At 40.4% G+C, this 17,189-nt stretch overlaps 1 protein-coding gene and 1 pseudogene across 1 annotated transcript; both read right to left on the bottom strand.

Moving 5' to 3' along the window:
• The window catches only part of LOC144374762 (transport and Golgi organization protein 1 homolog), a 100,358-nt pseudogene that overhangs the window by 71,735 nt on the left and 11,434 nt on the right, over positions 1 to 17,189 (bottom strand).
• On the bottom strand, positions 10,934 to 16,236 carry LOC144374763 (chromodomain-helicase-DNA-binding protein 1-like). Its single transcript, XM_078037502.1, has 5 exons — positions 15,664 to 16,236; positions 14,990 to 15,082; positions 13,602 to 13,698; positions 11,599 to 11,672; positions 10,934 to 11,023 (listed from the first exon to the last, which is right to left on the bottom strand). The coding sequence occupies exons 1-5, from the start codon at positions 15,836 to 15,838 to the stop codon at positions 11,013 to 11,015; spliced, it is 450 nt and encodes a 149-aa protein (XP_077893628.1). The 5' UTR covers positions 15,839 to 16,236; the 3' UTR covers positions 10,934 to 11,012.

Here is a 17,189-nt window from a genome sequence, read left to right as displayed (position 1 = left end):
AATAATATTCTCTAAATGACAATTTCCTGATTTAAAAACATAATTTGTAGCCAGTACAATAGTGCATGCCTATAATCCTAGCTACTCAGGAGGTTGACAAGTAGGAGAATGGTAAGTTTGAGGAGAGCCTGGGCAACTTGGTGAGACTCTGTCTCAAGAAAAATAAAAACAAAACAAACATTAATGACTGCAGACGTAGCTCAGTGGTAGAGGACTCCTCAGTTCAATCCTCAGTGCTGGGGGTTAAAAAAGGTCATTCATCACCATACTAAGACACTCCTTAGAGAAAAGTAATTGCAAGAACATTGTTCTCCTTCCTTGGGATATGTTTTTTTTTTCTAGATTGGAATCTAGAAAGCCTTTTGTGTGCTTTGTGCTCTCATTATGGTTATGTGGCTTTTTAAATCTTGTTCATACCATTGGATGTAATATCAGATTTTGGGTTTTTTTTGGTGGTGCTGGGGATTGAACCCAGAGCCTTGTGCATGTGAGGCAAGTACTCTTCCAACTAAGCTATATGCCCAGCCCCAGTGGATTTTTTTTTTTTTTGGAGGGGAATCTCTTCTCAACACATTTTGTGCCAGATTGTACTTGAGAAAGGGAAGTGATATGTACAGCATGGAACGATATTAGTTTCTGATTTTCCCACTTTTTAAAATCTTTTTTAAAAATTTATTTATTTTAATTCTAATTTGTTATATATGACAGCAGAATGCATTATAATTCATATTACACATATGGTACACAATTTTTCATATCTCTGGTTGTATACAGAGTCACATCAGTTGTGTCTTTTTTTAAGAGAGAGAGAGAGAGAGGGAGGGAGGGAGGGAGGGAGGGGAGAGAGAGATTTTTAAATATTTATTTTTTAGTTCTCGGCGGACACAACATCTTTTTTTGTATGTGGTGCTGAGCATCGAACCCGGGCTGCATGCATGCCAGGCAAGCGCGCTACTGCTTGAGCCACATCCCCAGCCCCTAGTTGTGTCTTTATATGTGTACTTAGGGTAATGATGGTAATCTCATTCCACTGTCTTTTCTATCTACTATTTAGATGTATTTGAAAACTTTAAGAAAAATCAGAAATACTCTTTCCTATTTTCATGAAAGCATAAATTTTTAGCCATATAAAATCTGTCCTGATGGGTTTTGGTTATATTTTTATACCTCATGAAAAGAGAAGAAATGTTCGCCAGGACAAGCCTCTAAACTGGAAGCTAATAGCCATGTTATCTTGTGTGCTCTCTTCCTCCACATCATCACTTAGGTTTGAGTGAGGCCAAGAACTAATGACACAAAGAACAGAAGAAACTTTTCTTGTGATTACTGTATATTGTTTAAAGACAGCAAAGAATCAACTATTTGTAGCATTTTGAAAAAATCCACATATAAATTTTTACTAGACTTTAAAATTTCTTCTTTGATACTCTGGTTCTACTCAAATGGTCCACTCTCAGAGGGGAAATTCAGAGAATCCTGGGAGAGTCATTATTTGTGAAGTCATAGTTATGAACAAAATCCTTTCTTGCAAAGACTTTCAAGCTGCCTCCCTTTAGCTTTCACTCATTAGTGCTGGTGATACCTGATGCTATTAAAAAAAAATCTGATCCTTATCTCACACATCCCTCTCACAAATATTGAAGAAGTACATTGTGATCCCACTAATCTTTGTCCATTGCCATCTTTCCCAGAATTCCCCAACTGTCTCTCATTTCACAGGGTTTAATCAACCTCCTTCCATCCTATTTCATATAAAGTAATCAACATTCCTTATAAAAGCTGACAGCACTTGGGTCCCCAGAACAATCCTTGTTGAGAAGGAAAAAAAGAAATTCATGACCAAATAGTAGAGAAGGCAGCCGAGTCACTTAAAAGCTAAAATTGTAATAAAAGAGAAAAGAATGATCAAGGAACCAATTAAAAGACTATTCATGTATTTTTCTCCTAAGAACCATCAGCCATGCTTCCGTTTGCACAGGGCGTTGGAAAGCGAAGCAAAATCCAAAGGACCACAAGGAAAAGTAACATCTTACTCCCCTAGTCCAGCTGCTGACCCCTCTCCACAATCTCTATTTGCAATGGAAATCTTACACCTTCTGGATGAGACAGAATGATGTAAATCGCTGGCCAAACAAATGGGAAGGCAGTAGCCTATTTTCAGTTCCTGGTTCACTTCCATTAACTAGTACCGGCTCAAGGGGAGGGCAACTCCATTTCCACCTTCAAAGGAGGAGTTGGGCGGGGCTAGGTTTTGTGCATGCTCCCAAGGCAGGTTTCTGGGCATGCTCAGCTTACCATATAACTGTGCTCTTTAAAAAAACTTGGCATTAAAGATAAAGCAACCTTACTTTATACTTAATTGTGAATGGGCTGCTCTAACTACTCCTCTTTCATATTCATTTGTTATTTTTAACCATGCTTTATGTCTTCACTCTGTTTCGAAGAGGCAGCTGGAGCCCACAGGTCTAGACCCTCATCTGGGTCCTGCCAGAGGAACCATCTACCACAAAGAGAATCAAGACAGTCATCGAAGACAACATTCCAAATTTTTATCCAAGTAGAGAATCCAACAGTTAAACTGTCTGCAAAAATGTAACTTTTTTGTAGGTAGACTGAGATACATAATTATCTTTCTGAAAACACTGCAATTTTATTTTGTTCTAGTAAATAAAGTCAATCTAGATGAGTACAGAAAAGGGTGGAAACTTGGTACTAAGGTAACCAAATACAACTTAAAAATATGACCACACACATCTATTTTTTCTCTCACCCGACACAGCTAAAGGACAATACACAGATTTCTAAAAAGATATATGAGGCAATGGTAGATGAAACAGTGCACGAATTCTTTGGAAGATAAAAAGTGGATAAGAAGAGGACAACAGATTCAAAAGAGCTGTGGAACCAAAACACTGGTATCTAGCTGGGGCTGACTGCAGGAACTGAAACCCTTTCAGTCCTCCAAAAACTCAGATGCACAAGCACAGGCACCACAGTATGGAGGAACTGAGAGGATCAGCACACCAAACACCAAGAGCACCATGTGCCCTCAGCTCCCTGTCTTTCCAATTTAAACCACCAATTTCACTGTAATGGTATAGGACTCGTCTTAGGATACAATGAGTTGTCCAGTGAAATCTTCAAATCTGACTCCCCCAGTGCAAGAGCTGGCTTGCCAACCAGTGCTGTTGGCATGAGGCCCAAAGGCCACCCACCTGTTCACAACAGAGCTGCCTGTCAGCTTTGGGGAATTTCACCAGCACGATGATCAGAGGACACCAGATGTTTCAGATAAACTGCTAACAAGAACGAGAGACTCCAAAACAAAACTTTTAAAAAGAGGAGGAAGAAGGAAAAGCAAATAGAGGAAAAAGAGATAATACAGTGGGCAGGGTAATACTTTCTGAAAAGATATAATAAATATCCTCCCTGAGATATATTTTAAAAAGCTATAATAAATGTCCTCGGGGAGGATATTATATCCTTGAAATGGGAATAGGATACGATTAAAACAACAAGCTGAGAACAAGAAAGAGTTCTTGAAGAATATAAATGTGATAGTATCATAACAAATTTTAAAGATAAAACACAAGAAAAGTCCAAGAACTGTGTTCTGTAAAATAATGCCAATTGCCGAGATTTTGAATTCTCCATATATTCCATAAAAACCACACCAGTCAACAAGGATAATGAAACCACCCCTAATCTAAGCCTACCACAAAATTAGGAGTCGGGAACTACTATAAACTTCCACTTGAGGTAAACAGAGAATGAACATCCCAAACCAGCTGAGCTCTGAAGCCCTCACTGGTCTGGGGAGGCAGACAGAGACTGCACAGGAGCAGGACAGTGGGGCTCTAGCAGTGCCAGACAGATGAAGTTCATCTTCCAGAATGAGGTCACCCCAGGATGACTGAGATTGGTAGTTCAGAGCAGTGGCTGCTTAGGAATTCAAAGGAAGGGCTGGAAGGAGACGCCGTCAGACATCTAGGACGCTCTGCCCTCGGGTGAGAAAGGGGTAATGCAGACAGCCTTCGACAGTCTATGGCAGGGAGAAAGAGAGAAGCAATGGGAGAAAATTCAGAAGGACAAAACCAAAAGCCTCACCCAGCCCTTTCCCTACCAGTAAAGGAAGCACCCTACTGAAGCCACTGTGCTTCTCTGTATTGATGAGAGAAAGAACTCTTTTTTGTGGTGGGTGGGATGGGGTGGGGAGGGAGGTACTGGGAATTGAACTCAGGGGTATGAACCACTGAGCCACATCCCCAGCCCTATTTTGTATTTAATAGAGACAGGTTCTCACTGAGTGCCTCGCTTTTGCTGAGGCTGGCTTTGAACTCATGATCCTCAGCTTCTGGAGTCACCGGGATTACAGGTGTGCACCACTGTGCCAGGCTAGAAGGAACTCTTGAATTAAGAATCTCAGTAAGGGTGAAAGATCTATATAATGAAAATTACAGAACCTTAAAGAAAGAAATCAAAAAAAGACCTTAGAAGATAGAAAGATCTACCTTGCTCTTGGATAGGCAGAATTAATATCATCAAAATGACCATACTTCCAAAAGCGCTATACAGATTTAATGCAATTCCAATCAAAATCCCAATGACATTCCTCATAGAAATAGAAAAACAATCATGAAATTCATCTGGAAAAATAAGAGACCCAGAATAGCTAAAGCAATCCTTAGCAAGAAGAGTGAAGCAGGGGGCATCACTATATCAGACCTTAAACTATACTACAGAGCAACAGTAACAAAAACAGCATGGTATTGGCACCAAAACAGACTGGTAGACCAATGGTACAGAACAGAGGATACAGAGACTAACCCACAAAACTACAATTATCTTATATTAGACAAAGGTACCAAAAACATGCACTAGAGAAAAGATTGCATCTTCAACAAATGGTGCTGGGAGAACTGGAAATCCATATGCAACAAAATGAAATTAAACCCCTATCTCTCACCATGCACAAAACTCGAGTCAAAATGTATCTAGGACCTGGGAATAAAACCAGAGACTCTGCGTTTAATAGAAAAAAAAGTAGACCCTAATCTCCATCATGTGGGATTAGGCTGATTTAAAAAAAAGGAAGAAAAAAAAAAGAACTTAAACAAATTCTCTCTGAGGTAACTCGTGGCACACTCATCTTTAGAAGCCATAAAGAGATTAGATTCTTGATGTTCAGTAACATGCTCAAAGTCATACATCCAATAAGGGATAAGATGTGAATTTCAATCCAAGTTAGATGGTTCAAAGCTCATTCTCTTTATTCTATTTTCTCTGCCTTTAAATGCCACCCTAATTTTTAGCTTGTATGGCACCTTGCATGTAGTTAGGTACTGAGAGGGTAAGAATTAGGCCAATGAAAAAAATGTGTAATTTGCAACAATGGGTGGTTAATGCTTTTATTTTATTCTCATCTTTTATTTGCATTCTCATCCAAAGATAGTACTGGTTATAAATCATGAGACTCTAAAAAGAACACATTTTACCTGGAGGTCAGGATCAGCCAAAGGTTTCTGGGCTCCCAGAGTAAAATGGTCTCTTTTTATGATTGTGTTGGTGAGCTGCAGTTTGGAGGCTGCTTTCCTATAAACTATTTCTTCCACAGTGTCTCGGCCAATCAGCTGGATCACTTTCACAGCCCTGTACGGGAGTCAAATGAGAGCAGTGTTAGAAGTCTGCAAAGCTGGGGAAAAAAGCATGCCAGGAAAATACACCCAAAAGAAAGCAAAACCAAACGACACATTCAGGGAACAATGAAAAGGACACTGCTCATTGGGACCTGAGCATTTGTTAGAGAAATCTGGCCTCAACTTCTTTCTGAACTTTTCCCCAAAAGAGGAAGAGGAAGGAAGATGAAGTGACCATTATTGGGCCTTCATCTGTAGCCAGGATAACCCCTGGCAGGCATGTTACCTCAAGTCAAAGGGTAGCTGAACACAACTTTGTTTCCTCTTTGTGATACTGGGAACCCAACCTAGGAGAGCTTTACCATGAAGTTATAATCCTAGCCTTAAAAAAAAGTTTTGAGACAGGGTTTAGGTAAGTTGCAAGGTTGGCTTTAAACTTGATCTTCCTGCTTGAGTCTCCCATGCTGATAATGATTACAGGCATGTGCACCCACTGGCTTTAACTTCATTTTTAAACTGAATTAGGATCTAACGTGAGAAACATGAACTAAATAAATTCTAAGTTTCTTCTAATCATTTTGGAATTTAACTGTTCTTTTCAACAAAGTGAGTCTGAACTGATCATGGGACCACTGATCCCCCAACATGATTCTACAAGCCAGCAGCACAACAGGGTTCAAACCCAGTGGACTCTAACTCCAACGTGGCACTGTTGTCAGGACTACATGGTCCACCTTCCTCCCCAATCCACAGCTGCAAGCCAACAGAGCAGAAAGGTGCCAATGACTAACTCACTCACTTGTTCTGGCCAATTCGGTGAGCTCTGGCAGCTTCCCACAAGTCATTTTGAGGATTAAAATCACTGTCAGAAAAAATAACAGTATCTGCTGCTTTTAAGTTCATGCCAACTCCACCTGAAAACCATACAAAAAAGGAGCATGATCAGCAACACACAAATAAGGAACTAGAAAACACACAAGGCAGGACTGGGTCCTACTGAAAATCTGAAATCAGTCCAACTGACTGGTTTCATCCTTCAAACTGAAATTTCTGCCCCAAACTTCAGGTTTTGACCACCCTACAGTGGTCAAAAGTGCTACCTCACCTTTCATTGCGTGAACTGGGAAAATTTAATTATCAAATATAACAGAATGAGAAGTAAGCAGAAGAAAAGGATGCTTAAGTTAATTGCACAAAGACATTTAATATTTGTTTGAAAACCTTGATTGGATTTTGCTTCAAACAGTCTGTGAATAAGGACACAAGTTCTTTCAGAAAACAGCTACAAAAATAAGAGGTCTGGGGGCTGCAGTTGTAGCTCAGTGATAAAACACAAGTGATAGAACACGTGAGGCACTGGGTTCCTTCCTCATCACCACATAAAAATAAATAAAATAAAGGTATCATCTGTTATGGTTTAGATGTGGTGTCCTCCAAAAGCTCACATGTGAGACAATGCAAGAAGGTTTGGAGGAGAAATGACTGGGATATAGCTTTAACCTAATCAGTGAATGAATTGCTAATGGGATTAACTGAGTGGTAACTGGGGCAGGTGGGTGTGGCTGGAAAAAGGGGTTCAGCAGGCACATGGATAAGGGGTATATATTTTGTATCTGGACAGTGGAGTCTCTCTCTCTCTGCTTTCTGATCATGATGTGAGCTGCTACCCTCAGTCACACTCTCCAGCCATGATGCTGCCTCCCCTGGAGCTCCAAGGAATGGAGTCAGCCTTCTATGGACTAAGACCTCTGAAACCATGAGCCCTCCAATAAACATTCCTCCTCCGCAGTTGGTTCTGGTCACAGAGGTGAAAAAGCTGACTAAAACAGTGCCCATCTACAACTAAAAATGTATCTTAAAACAACGAGAGGTCTGCAGTGGGCAGTAAGAAACACACATGACCACACTTGCAGCTTCAACAAGGTAGGAAGACCTGACGCTAGCTATGATTAGAGCAGATGATACCTGCCTCTGAGTGGAGAAAACCTGAGAGTGTCTTCCTGTACTGGTTTCCACACTGATCAAAGAAGATGTCGTAAAATCAGTTCAAGACAAGAACACTCAATGCAACAACTCTCTGGTCTTTCTCCAATGGTGCAGGAAAAGGCCAAAAGAGCACTTTGGGTTCAGAAATTTAGAGTACTAAGAAGCAAACCACAGGCTTCTCTTTGATAAATGTGGAAACTGTACAGAACACACTCTAGCCAGGGTCGTTGGAGCTCATTGCTAAAACAGGCCTAAAAGGGCTTGTTCCAAGAACTGAATGAAGGGTTCCTTTCTACAGGACTACTAACTCCTGGCTGGATGTAAGACAAGCCAGGCAGGAACGTTCTCATTGAAGTCTTCCTATAAAATCAAAGTTGGAATAAAGAAATACTAATGACTGAATACAGAGAAAGGCTAAGTTATACCCAATAATAAGAGGTACACTTCTATTTTACTACTGCCAAGCACTTTACATGTGTAGACTCTTTTAACCCTCACAACAACCCTGTGTCCTTGCTAGCACTATTCTCATTTTGCAGATGCTGAAATGGAAACAGCTACATTAAGGGATTTATTTGAAGTTGCACCACTAGAAGATAAAACAGTCAGGATTCCATCCCATATTCCAGAATCTGAGGTCATTACTCCTGGGACAGAGACAGGGTCTCACAGTGTTGCCCAGGCCGGCCTTGAACTCCTGGGCTCAAGCCATCCTCCTGCCTCAGCCTCCTGAGTAGCTGGAACTGTAGGCATGCACTAATGTGCCAGGCTCCAGAACCTTTTTGTCCACTGTATGCTAATTATCAAGGCAGTCATATCATTTGAAAATGTGTTTGTGTTCCATAAGAATTATCTTTCTTGGGCTGAAGATGTGGCTCAAGCGGTAGCATGCTCGCCTGGCATGCGTGTGGCTCAGGTTCGATACTCAGCACCACATACAAACAAAGATGTTGTGCTCGCCGAAAACTAAAAAAAATAAATAATTCTCACTCTCTCTCTCTAAAATAATAATAATAATAATAATAATAAAGTTGCTTTGTCATCACTAAAAAAGTTAAAAAAAAATTATCTTTCTCTTGAGTTAATAGTGGCTAGTGCAGCCCTTCCTCACCAAAGATATTTTAAGCTGCATTTAGTTGTTTGGGACATATTCCTAAGCTATCGCTGCCATCTGCCGGCAATATGTGGTAACAACCTCGTGGAAAGCTGGAAGGAAACATTAAATGAAAACGCGGCACAGGTATAGCTACAACACGATGGCACGTATGACAGTTAGTGCGTGAAAAAGGCTAATGTCCAGGACTGCTTCAGCTTCTAGATAATCTACTCTGAGGCCTCCAAGGAGATTAACTAATTTTAGATGTTTCAAACATTATTTGCTCTCTAAATATGAAAAATAAAATCTTAAAACGCGGGGCTGGGGATGTGGCTCAAGCGGTAGCGTGCTCGCCTGGCATGCGTGTGGCCTGGGTTCGATCCTCAGCACCACATACAAACAACGATGTTGTATCTGCCGATAACTAAAAAATAAATATTAAAAAAATTCTCTCTTCCTCTAAAAAAAAAATCTTAAACACATAAATGGAATTCCTCTCCCAACACTGACCATGCCTTTGACCACATCCTTTGAGCTTCCCCAAAGACTAATCATGAGACAATAGGACTGAATGACAGGGTGTGGTATATGACCTGGGAAGAGACTGGACCAAAGGAATCTGATTGTATCTTATTATTGGCTTTAAGACACACACTAGAGAAATGATCTCCTGATACTCAAGGGTCATATCTAACACTTCTTTTATAGACCCATATAGTACAAAGCACTTACTAAGTGCTTTCTACATAAGGATGACCTTTCATTCCATAAAGACATTAATCTCTTTATCATCAAGGACACAATTCCTGTTTGTATTCCTATATCTATTCCATCAGGATTACCATCAAAAAAATAAGATCATGAAACTCAGACTATGAATTCAAAATTAATTTACGGTTTTTTGATTCAGAATATAAGAAAAATTCCATTTCCCCAAACCGATTTCAAATTATTTAATACTATGTGAAAGCAACTGGCAAAACCACAAGTGTCATTTATTTATGATTAAGTCATATGGACAATACCATAATAATTATAAATAGCTGTCAGTTTCACTCTAGTCACATTTTAAACAAATCTTTATTAAACTTTATAACACTCTTTCAGAGGTACTCCTGGAGGAAGGGAAACTAGAAAAGAGATTATCTTATTTTCCAAATTCATGGCTAGAAAGGAGAATGAATGAATGTGAATAAAACTTTCCCCCAAATTAAAAACAAAACAAAACAGGACGTTCCTGGTCAGTGGTCTAAGTGGATTAGAATTACTTTCCAACAGGCCCAGGTTTCAGCCTCCCTTCTCATGATCACAGCTTCACAGGTTGAACAGAAAAGAGCTCCACACGAGAAGTCCAGTACTAGGCTATGTAAGTGCTTCGATTCTCTCCTTTTTCAATACTCCTTGGTAAGAACCTCTCCTTTCAGAGAATTAGGGGAAAATGTACCAGTGGTGGGATGACTGTCTGCTTCCTCAACACCCATAGGCTTACCTGCCCTGGTGCTCAGGAGAAAAACAAAGATCGGCTGCTGTCCAAAGCTTTTGATGGCCACGTGTCTCTCTTCGCCTCTCACAGAACTGTCCACACGCTCATAGCTGTAGCCTTTACGTAGAGAAGACAACAACCACACACAGGTCCTTACTCTTTGCAAGGACTCTTAGGAAATAAAATAATCGAGTCATTCCTAAGCCAATGCCTATTTGTCCTTTCCACACCCAAGCCTGCCCTACTTTCAATAAAGCCCAAAGGAAAAATCTCAATTGTTTTATAACTTGATCTTGTTTCTTATTTTATGTGGTACTGAGGATTCAAACCAGTGTCTCTCACATGCCAGGTAAGGGCTCTACCACTGAGCCACAACCCCAGTCTGAAAGATCTAAATTTAGGGGAACAATTCATCACTTCAGTCAAGAGCTTTGTAATGTTGTGAACAACCAATAAAAAAAAATTCATCACTTCACCAAAAAAATCACCATAACACACTATCCTGGGTTTTAAAACCACAGGCAGCCAAAGTCTTTGGCATTTGCATAGGTAATATTTGGTTTTGACTCTTCCCAGGCCACCCTAAATATCCACACACTGGCAGTTGGTGACTACTGAGACACAATCCTGACTTAGGCAAGCAGTAAGACAAGCGCTTGGGAGCCTGCCTGATGACCCAGCACCTGCTTTTTAGTGAAGCTCTAGGGCTCTCCACTTGTCACCATGCATCAGGTCAGGAAGGGGAATTATAATCTCAATTCATGTTTTGGTACTCGAGATTCCTCAATGTGCCAGTAGCTGAAGTGTCCAGTTACTGCAGTACTTGGGGGGCATCAAGTAGATCTGAGAGACCACTCCCAACTAAACTTTAAAACAGTTATTTCTGCGGCTGATACTCTCCCACAGGCTCAAAAATCAATCCCTGTTCAAGCTTTGTCCCATTATCCCACATCAATTTTATTATATATTAAGCAGAGTTCTCAAGTAACTGCCTACATCCCCTATTGTCACAGAAATAACTGCTCTCACCCTCCCTCTGCTTGATTTGTGGGATCTCCATACTATCTATCTTCCCTTTCTTACTAATCCTGCATAAGTACACAACTGCTGAGCTGTCGAGAGACGCTGCAAGTGTTTGTCGCTGAAACTCGACTCACACATTTTTGAAGCCACTCAACATTTTCACAATGTCTGCTCCATACCCATCACCTACATCACCTGGTGAGAATGTGGGTGTTACTTCTGCCCATGCGTCTCTACCCTGCTGTTGATCTTGCTTCACACACCACTGTCCCCTCTCCTCAGCCTTTTCACCTTCTTTGTCTTTAACTTTTTCCTCGGTAACCTTCCCACACCCCTTATGACTCTCAGATGATGTAGTGGCCAAGGGGAGTCACCTTTGCAGTCCATATAGTCCTGGAGAATATCCAACATCTGGGTCATCTGAGAGAAGAGTAAGACGCAATGGCCCCTGGCAAGAAGAAGAAAAGGAGAAACTGCCAACTCTAGTAGTGTTTACGGGGAGTGACCCTCAGGCAACATGACCAAAGGGGATAACTTTACACATAAGGGAAATGCTAAAGTAGAAATATCAATGTCCTGTAACTTTCTCAGAAACTCTGAATACTTTATACAAAAAGACAAAGTTCCTCCACATGTAGCTGCATCCCTCAGAGCAGTCCCAGGGCACCTGTCAATTCACCAGGGAGTGTGGAAGCCCTGTCGTAACTAAGGATCCTCTTTCCGGAATATCACTTCACTCAATGAAGACAGAAGTTTCATTTCAATAGTAAAATAAATATACATGTGAAGAGTAAAGGCAAGGTACAAATGTGTGTGCACCCACTCCCCAAGGTCCTGAAGAGCTATGGAAGGCTATCTACTGCTATTCCCACTTGGCGGTACAAGTCATTACCATCTAGAAAAGTCGAAAAGCATCATGTTAGAGAAGCAATCCCCCATGGTACACAAGAAACTTACATATAGAGTGTGAATAAAGGAAAGGATAATTCAAAATAATGTAGAAGAAACAAAATCAGGGTGACAGCCCTTATCATCAGACATTGTTTTAAATTTGCCTGAACAAACAAGGACAATGCTGTCAAAAAAAATTTTTTCTAAGAAAACGAACTTACCTTAATGTTGCCAGGAGAGTAAGACCAAGAGTTAGGGAGAACATCGGCCAGACTCTAGCCCCATATTGTTGGAAAAAGCACTGAGTTTGAAGGTGAGTACCTGGATTCTTATCTCTCTCTGCCACTTACTACCTATATGACATTGGGCGTGACCTTTCGAGGTCATGAAAAACTTGGATGGAAGGTATCTATAGGTTCTTCTCCATCTCTAATACACACACTTATGGTAGATACGTCAAAGGCCATAAAATACAGTAAGACATGTAATTATGATTATTAACAATTTTTCATATTTACGTTTTAGTCATAGTTGAACACAATACCTTTATCTATTTTATTCTTTTAATTTCTTTAGTTGTAGATGGACACAATAACTTTGTTTTATTTATTTATATTTTTGTACATGGTGCTGAAGATCGAATCTCCTGCCTCACGCATGTGAGGCGAGTGCTTAGTCACTGAGCTATTTATTTATCTTTGTGTGGTGCTGAGGATTGGACCCAGGGCCTCACATGTGCTATCTAGGCAAGCACTCGACCACTGAGCCACAACTCCAGCCCCAGGACATGCAATTATTTAATTTGCAAAAGACTGGGCAATTTTGACAAATCTGAAGTTTTAAGTTAGTTCAGGCCACACCTGGGGCAATCATCCTAAAGGCACAATTCTGAAATTCTTGAGTCTCTTGTCTTTTCCTAGACTCCCCCTTTCCTGTGGTGATGAAGATGTACATGCTGGATACCAGGCTGCTGAACACTAACCAAATGTCATCTTCTGATACCCAACTTGCATTTCAGGGAAAGAGTATTCCCCAACTACGCCTTGAGTTTAAATCAAATCCCAAAGATTAACAAGAACCAATGTTTACTCAACCTTTATTATGTGTCAGTTCAATTCAAGGAACCAGCAGGCAATTTTAAAAGAAATGCTCAATGTTGACTCATCCTTGTGGATGCAACCAACATAGCTGGACAGATGAGGTGAACATACATTGATCAACAAGGTAGCAGAGTAAGGTAGGGCTTGCCAAGTCCTGGACTGGGATCCTAAATGCTGCATGAATTCAGGAAAGAAAGGATCAAGGTGGAGGAGTGGGGTTGGATGAGATAGAATGGGGTGGGTGTACAGTTGCAGAGAAAGTAGGCCCTGAATTCCAGGCTTCTAAAAAAGGGAACTTCAATCAGTCTCAAGAATCAGTAAGTTCTTCATTACTCAGGTTTGAACCAGTCACTCCCCAAGAGCAGTACATGTCAACCTATTCCTACCTGGAATTCAGGAATGCCAGCAGCTTATCCAGCAGGTAAAGTTTCCCACTAGCCTCAATCAGGTGGTCTCCAACTTCAAAAGGCTCTGGCTCCACACCTGGAAAGCAGAGAGCCCAATCCTAATTGTGTGCCCTGAGTCAGGGCAAAATTCTTAAGTAGAAAACCCAATAGGTAGGCAACAGAGAGAGCCCAAGCTGTTTCTAATGCAGTAGGCCCTTCAGTCTCACCTATTCGAGGCATTTTCTAATTATTTGCTTAATATCAACTGCAGAGCCTGGCACATCCAAAAAGTCTAATAAATATTTATCTAAGAAACAAACTCACTCTTTAGGAAACTGAGGGAAAGGAAGATGCCAGAGATCAAGAAGATCCACAAAGGAAATTCTAAGGCTCTCACTCTAGATAAGAAATCAAGAAATAGGCTTAGGTGTGTATAAAAGTGATTCTCAAGGTACAGGCGGCAGTCAGAATATTCTGGAAGATGTCCTTCAAAATCTATGTTCCTAATGGCCCTTCTCCCTTAAAAAAAAAGTTCTAATGTGCACTTGATTAAAGTTCTGTTAAACTTTTAAACAGCTCCTAATGGTACTTGGCAGACTCCTTAAAACAAGTACAGCAGACATTTTGCAATCTTTCTACACTAAGGAATTCCAGGGCCAGCCATCAGAGTGCATCCAAAAACCCCAATGGGAATGAAAATGAAACACTACACATAAATTTGTGGCAACAAGAGCAGTGCTTAGAGGGACATGTACAGAAGTCACTAGGATGAAAGGAGAGAGCAAAGGACACAGAGCAGGAGCATGCAGACAAGAAGAAAGGCAGGAAAAACTGCTACCCCAGAAGCTGAGTGAAGAGCATCCCAAGGAGGAAGCCATCTGCTGTGTCAAGGGATCTGAGAGGTTAACGAAACGTGAACTGACAATGCCTGGGCATCACAGAGAACACAGAGAACTGGGCGTAGTGACCGAGAGGGCTCAAGACGAAAGGAAATCCAATCCTAAAGAAGGGTCAGATGAATCGCCATTATGACCCATTCTGTAAAGCTGACAGTTTTCCTCTCCACAACTGTCACTATCATGAAAGAAAGAAAAGCTCCCTGCCCTCCAAAAAATCTTAGAAACATTTCTAGATTGCAGAAAAGTAGAGTCCAGGCAAATGCAATGGATCCTGCATTAAGAGAGAAAAAGGAAAGCAGCTTAAGGAATATTACGGGACATGTGAAGAAATCTTCAGTATGAATAACACGAGATATCATTAATATACAGAAAATGAGAAGAAGCAGAGTAGACACATAAATGCAGCAGTTCTGTTGAAGACTCTGGCTATGATTTTGGTTACAGAACTACTAATGAAAAATAATGGGGGGAAACAGGACACTGGCTCACCATCAAACAAATACGGGTGATCCACGCACTTTCGAAGCTGGGATAAGATATTCTGAAGTTTAACTTTCCTTGCCATCTCATTTTCAAATGCATCTGAAATTTTGAAGATAGAGAGGAAAAGGGACTAACAAATCAAAACACAAACAAAACACAAACATAACCTTTCTCATTTCATAGTATTTCCCTCAAGTTTATACTACCCTCCCAAATGGCAATCAATTGCACTGAGAATTAAAATCATATCCATATGGGATTTTCTTACTCCTCACTTTGTTTTGAGAAGAAAGTCTACAAGGTGAACTTAGCAGTGCTTTGTTAAAACAATTGTAAACTTCTAAAATTTCTTCTTTAACTGCTATTGTGGTTTTAAGATGGGAGAAAAAAAAGCAAATAGAGGATAAAAATCATGAGTAGACACTTAAAAGTGTTTGCTATATTGCAGGCGTAAGAAAAACCATGCAAGAGGAAAAAGAGAAATTCCATCATGCAACAACCAAGTCTGAGCTACACTTAACACTGCTATTGTTCCACATCAGGTGATTGGCATATCATTCAGAATACAAAATTCTACCTTATATTCTTGCTACACAAAGTGAGTGTAATCATAAATATTTCCCTGCACAAAAATCACATCCCCATTTAGTTTCTTAATGGACCAAGTGTCCTCTGAATACCTAGGTCTTTCATCAAAATAGCCTTGTAGTATTTTTTCTGCAATGCTGACATGCCATGGTATATCACTACTTCTGTCTTTTTGGGAAGTTCTTTAGCTACCACTGCTTTCACTTTCCTCAGCAGAAACGGCTGCAAGAGGTTGTGAAGTTTACTTGCTGTGGAAGGAAACAACATAAAAGAGTGTGGTACAAAAATACAGCAGAGGCGCCGAACTACTAGAGAACATGGAGCAACTCACTTTCCTCATTTTCATGCTAATTCTGCGTTCTAAGTCTGTACAGTAAGTTTTCAGTTACAGATGCTCCTGGACTTACAAAGGGATTACATTCCTATAAACCCATCACAAACTGAAAATATCTTAGATGTAAAAAGTGCCTTGAACGGACCTAACATACCAAACACCACAGCTCAGCCCACCCTACCTCAAATGTGCTCAGCACTTACATTAGTCCACTCAGCAAAATAATCTAACCCAAGCCTCTTCTATGAAAAACTGTGAATACTTCATGTAATGTGCTGAATGCCTGTGACTAAACAACTGACAACACAGAGCACTGTGTGGTATCAGTTACTTACCCTCAGGGTCACTGAGTCATTGGGGAGTGGTGCCTCGCTGCTGCCACCCCGCCTCACAGGACAGTACCTTACAACCTATCCCAAGCCTGGGAAAAGACTGAAACTCATGCCTTCTTATGGCTGAAGAGCATCCCATCCTGTATCTACACCACATTTCCTTTTTATCTGCTAATGGACATCTAGGTGAGCTCCACACTCTGGGTACTGTTAAGAGTGCTGCAATGAACACAGGAGCACAGACATCTCTTGACATGTCGATCCCCTTCTTCGACTATATGCCCAGTATGGGATTGCTGAATTGTACAGCAGTTCTATTTAGTTTTCTGAGGAAACGCCATCCTGGTTTTTACGATGGCCATACCATCTCCATTCCCACCCGGGTGTCTCAGAGTTCCACTTCCACCACAGCCTTGCCAGCGTTTGGTGTCTGTAATAACCATTCTAAGGGGGGGGGGAGGTTTCCCATTATGTTCCTGATTTGCATTTCCCTGATGATTATATTGAACATTCTAATATAACTAACAATAATGCATTTTATATCTTAAACTAGTTAGAATCCAGAATTTTGAATATATTCACCATAAAGAAATGATAAAGGTTTTGCTATATGATATGCTAATGACCTAAGTGATCACTATGCAAAACATCAACAGGTATAAATATGTACCTCAAACATAGATACAAATAGGTACACCAATAAAAATTTGAAATTAAAAGTACAGTTTCTATTTAATGTTGTTGCTTTTGTAAAGTGGTAAAGTCAAAAAATTATAAGCTGAACCACCATAATTAGAGGACCAATCATTTCTCCCTTTCCTGGTTTCTTCCTATTCCTTCTGGACTTGTTACTGGCTTTTAATACCCAAACTACAACACTCAAAGAACTGGATTCTTCTTAGGAATAATCTCATTTTCAAGACACTGTTTTCCAGGGTATTCTTCATTCCAT

This window comes from Ictidomys tridecemlineatus, unplaced genomic scaffold (genome assembly GCF_052094955.1).
Source record: "Ictidomys tridecemlineatus isolate mIctTri1 unplaced genomic scaffold, mIctTri1.hap1 Scaffold_87, whole genome shotgun sequence".
Taxonomy (NCBI): Eukaryota; Metazoa; Chordata; class Mammalia; order Rodentia; family Sciuridae; genus Ictidomys; species Ictidomys tridecemlineatus.
The sequence above is the reverse complement of the archived record's forward strand: the minus strand, read 5'-3'. Positions and strand labels throughout refer to the sequence as shown.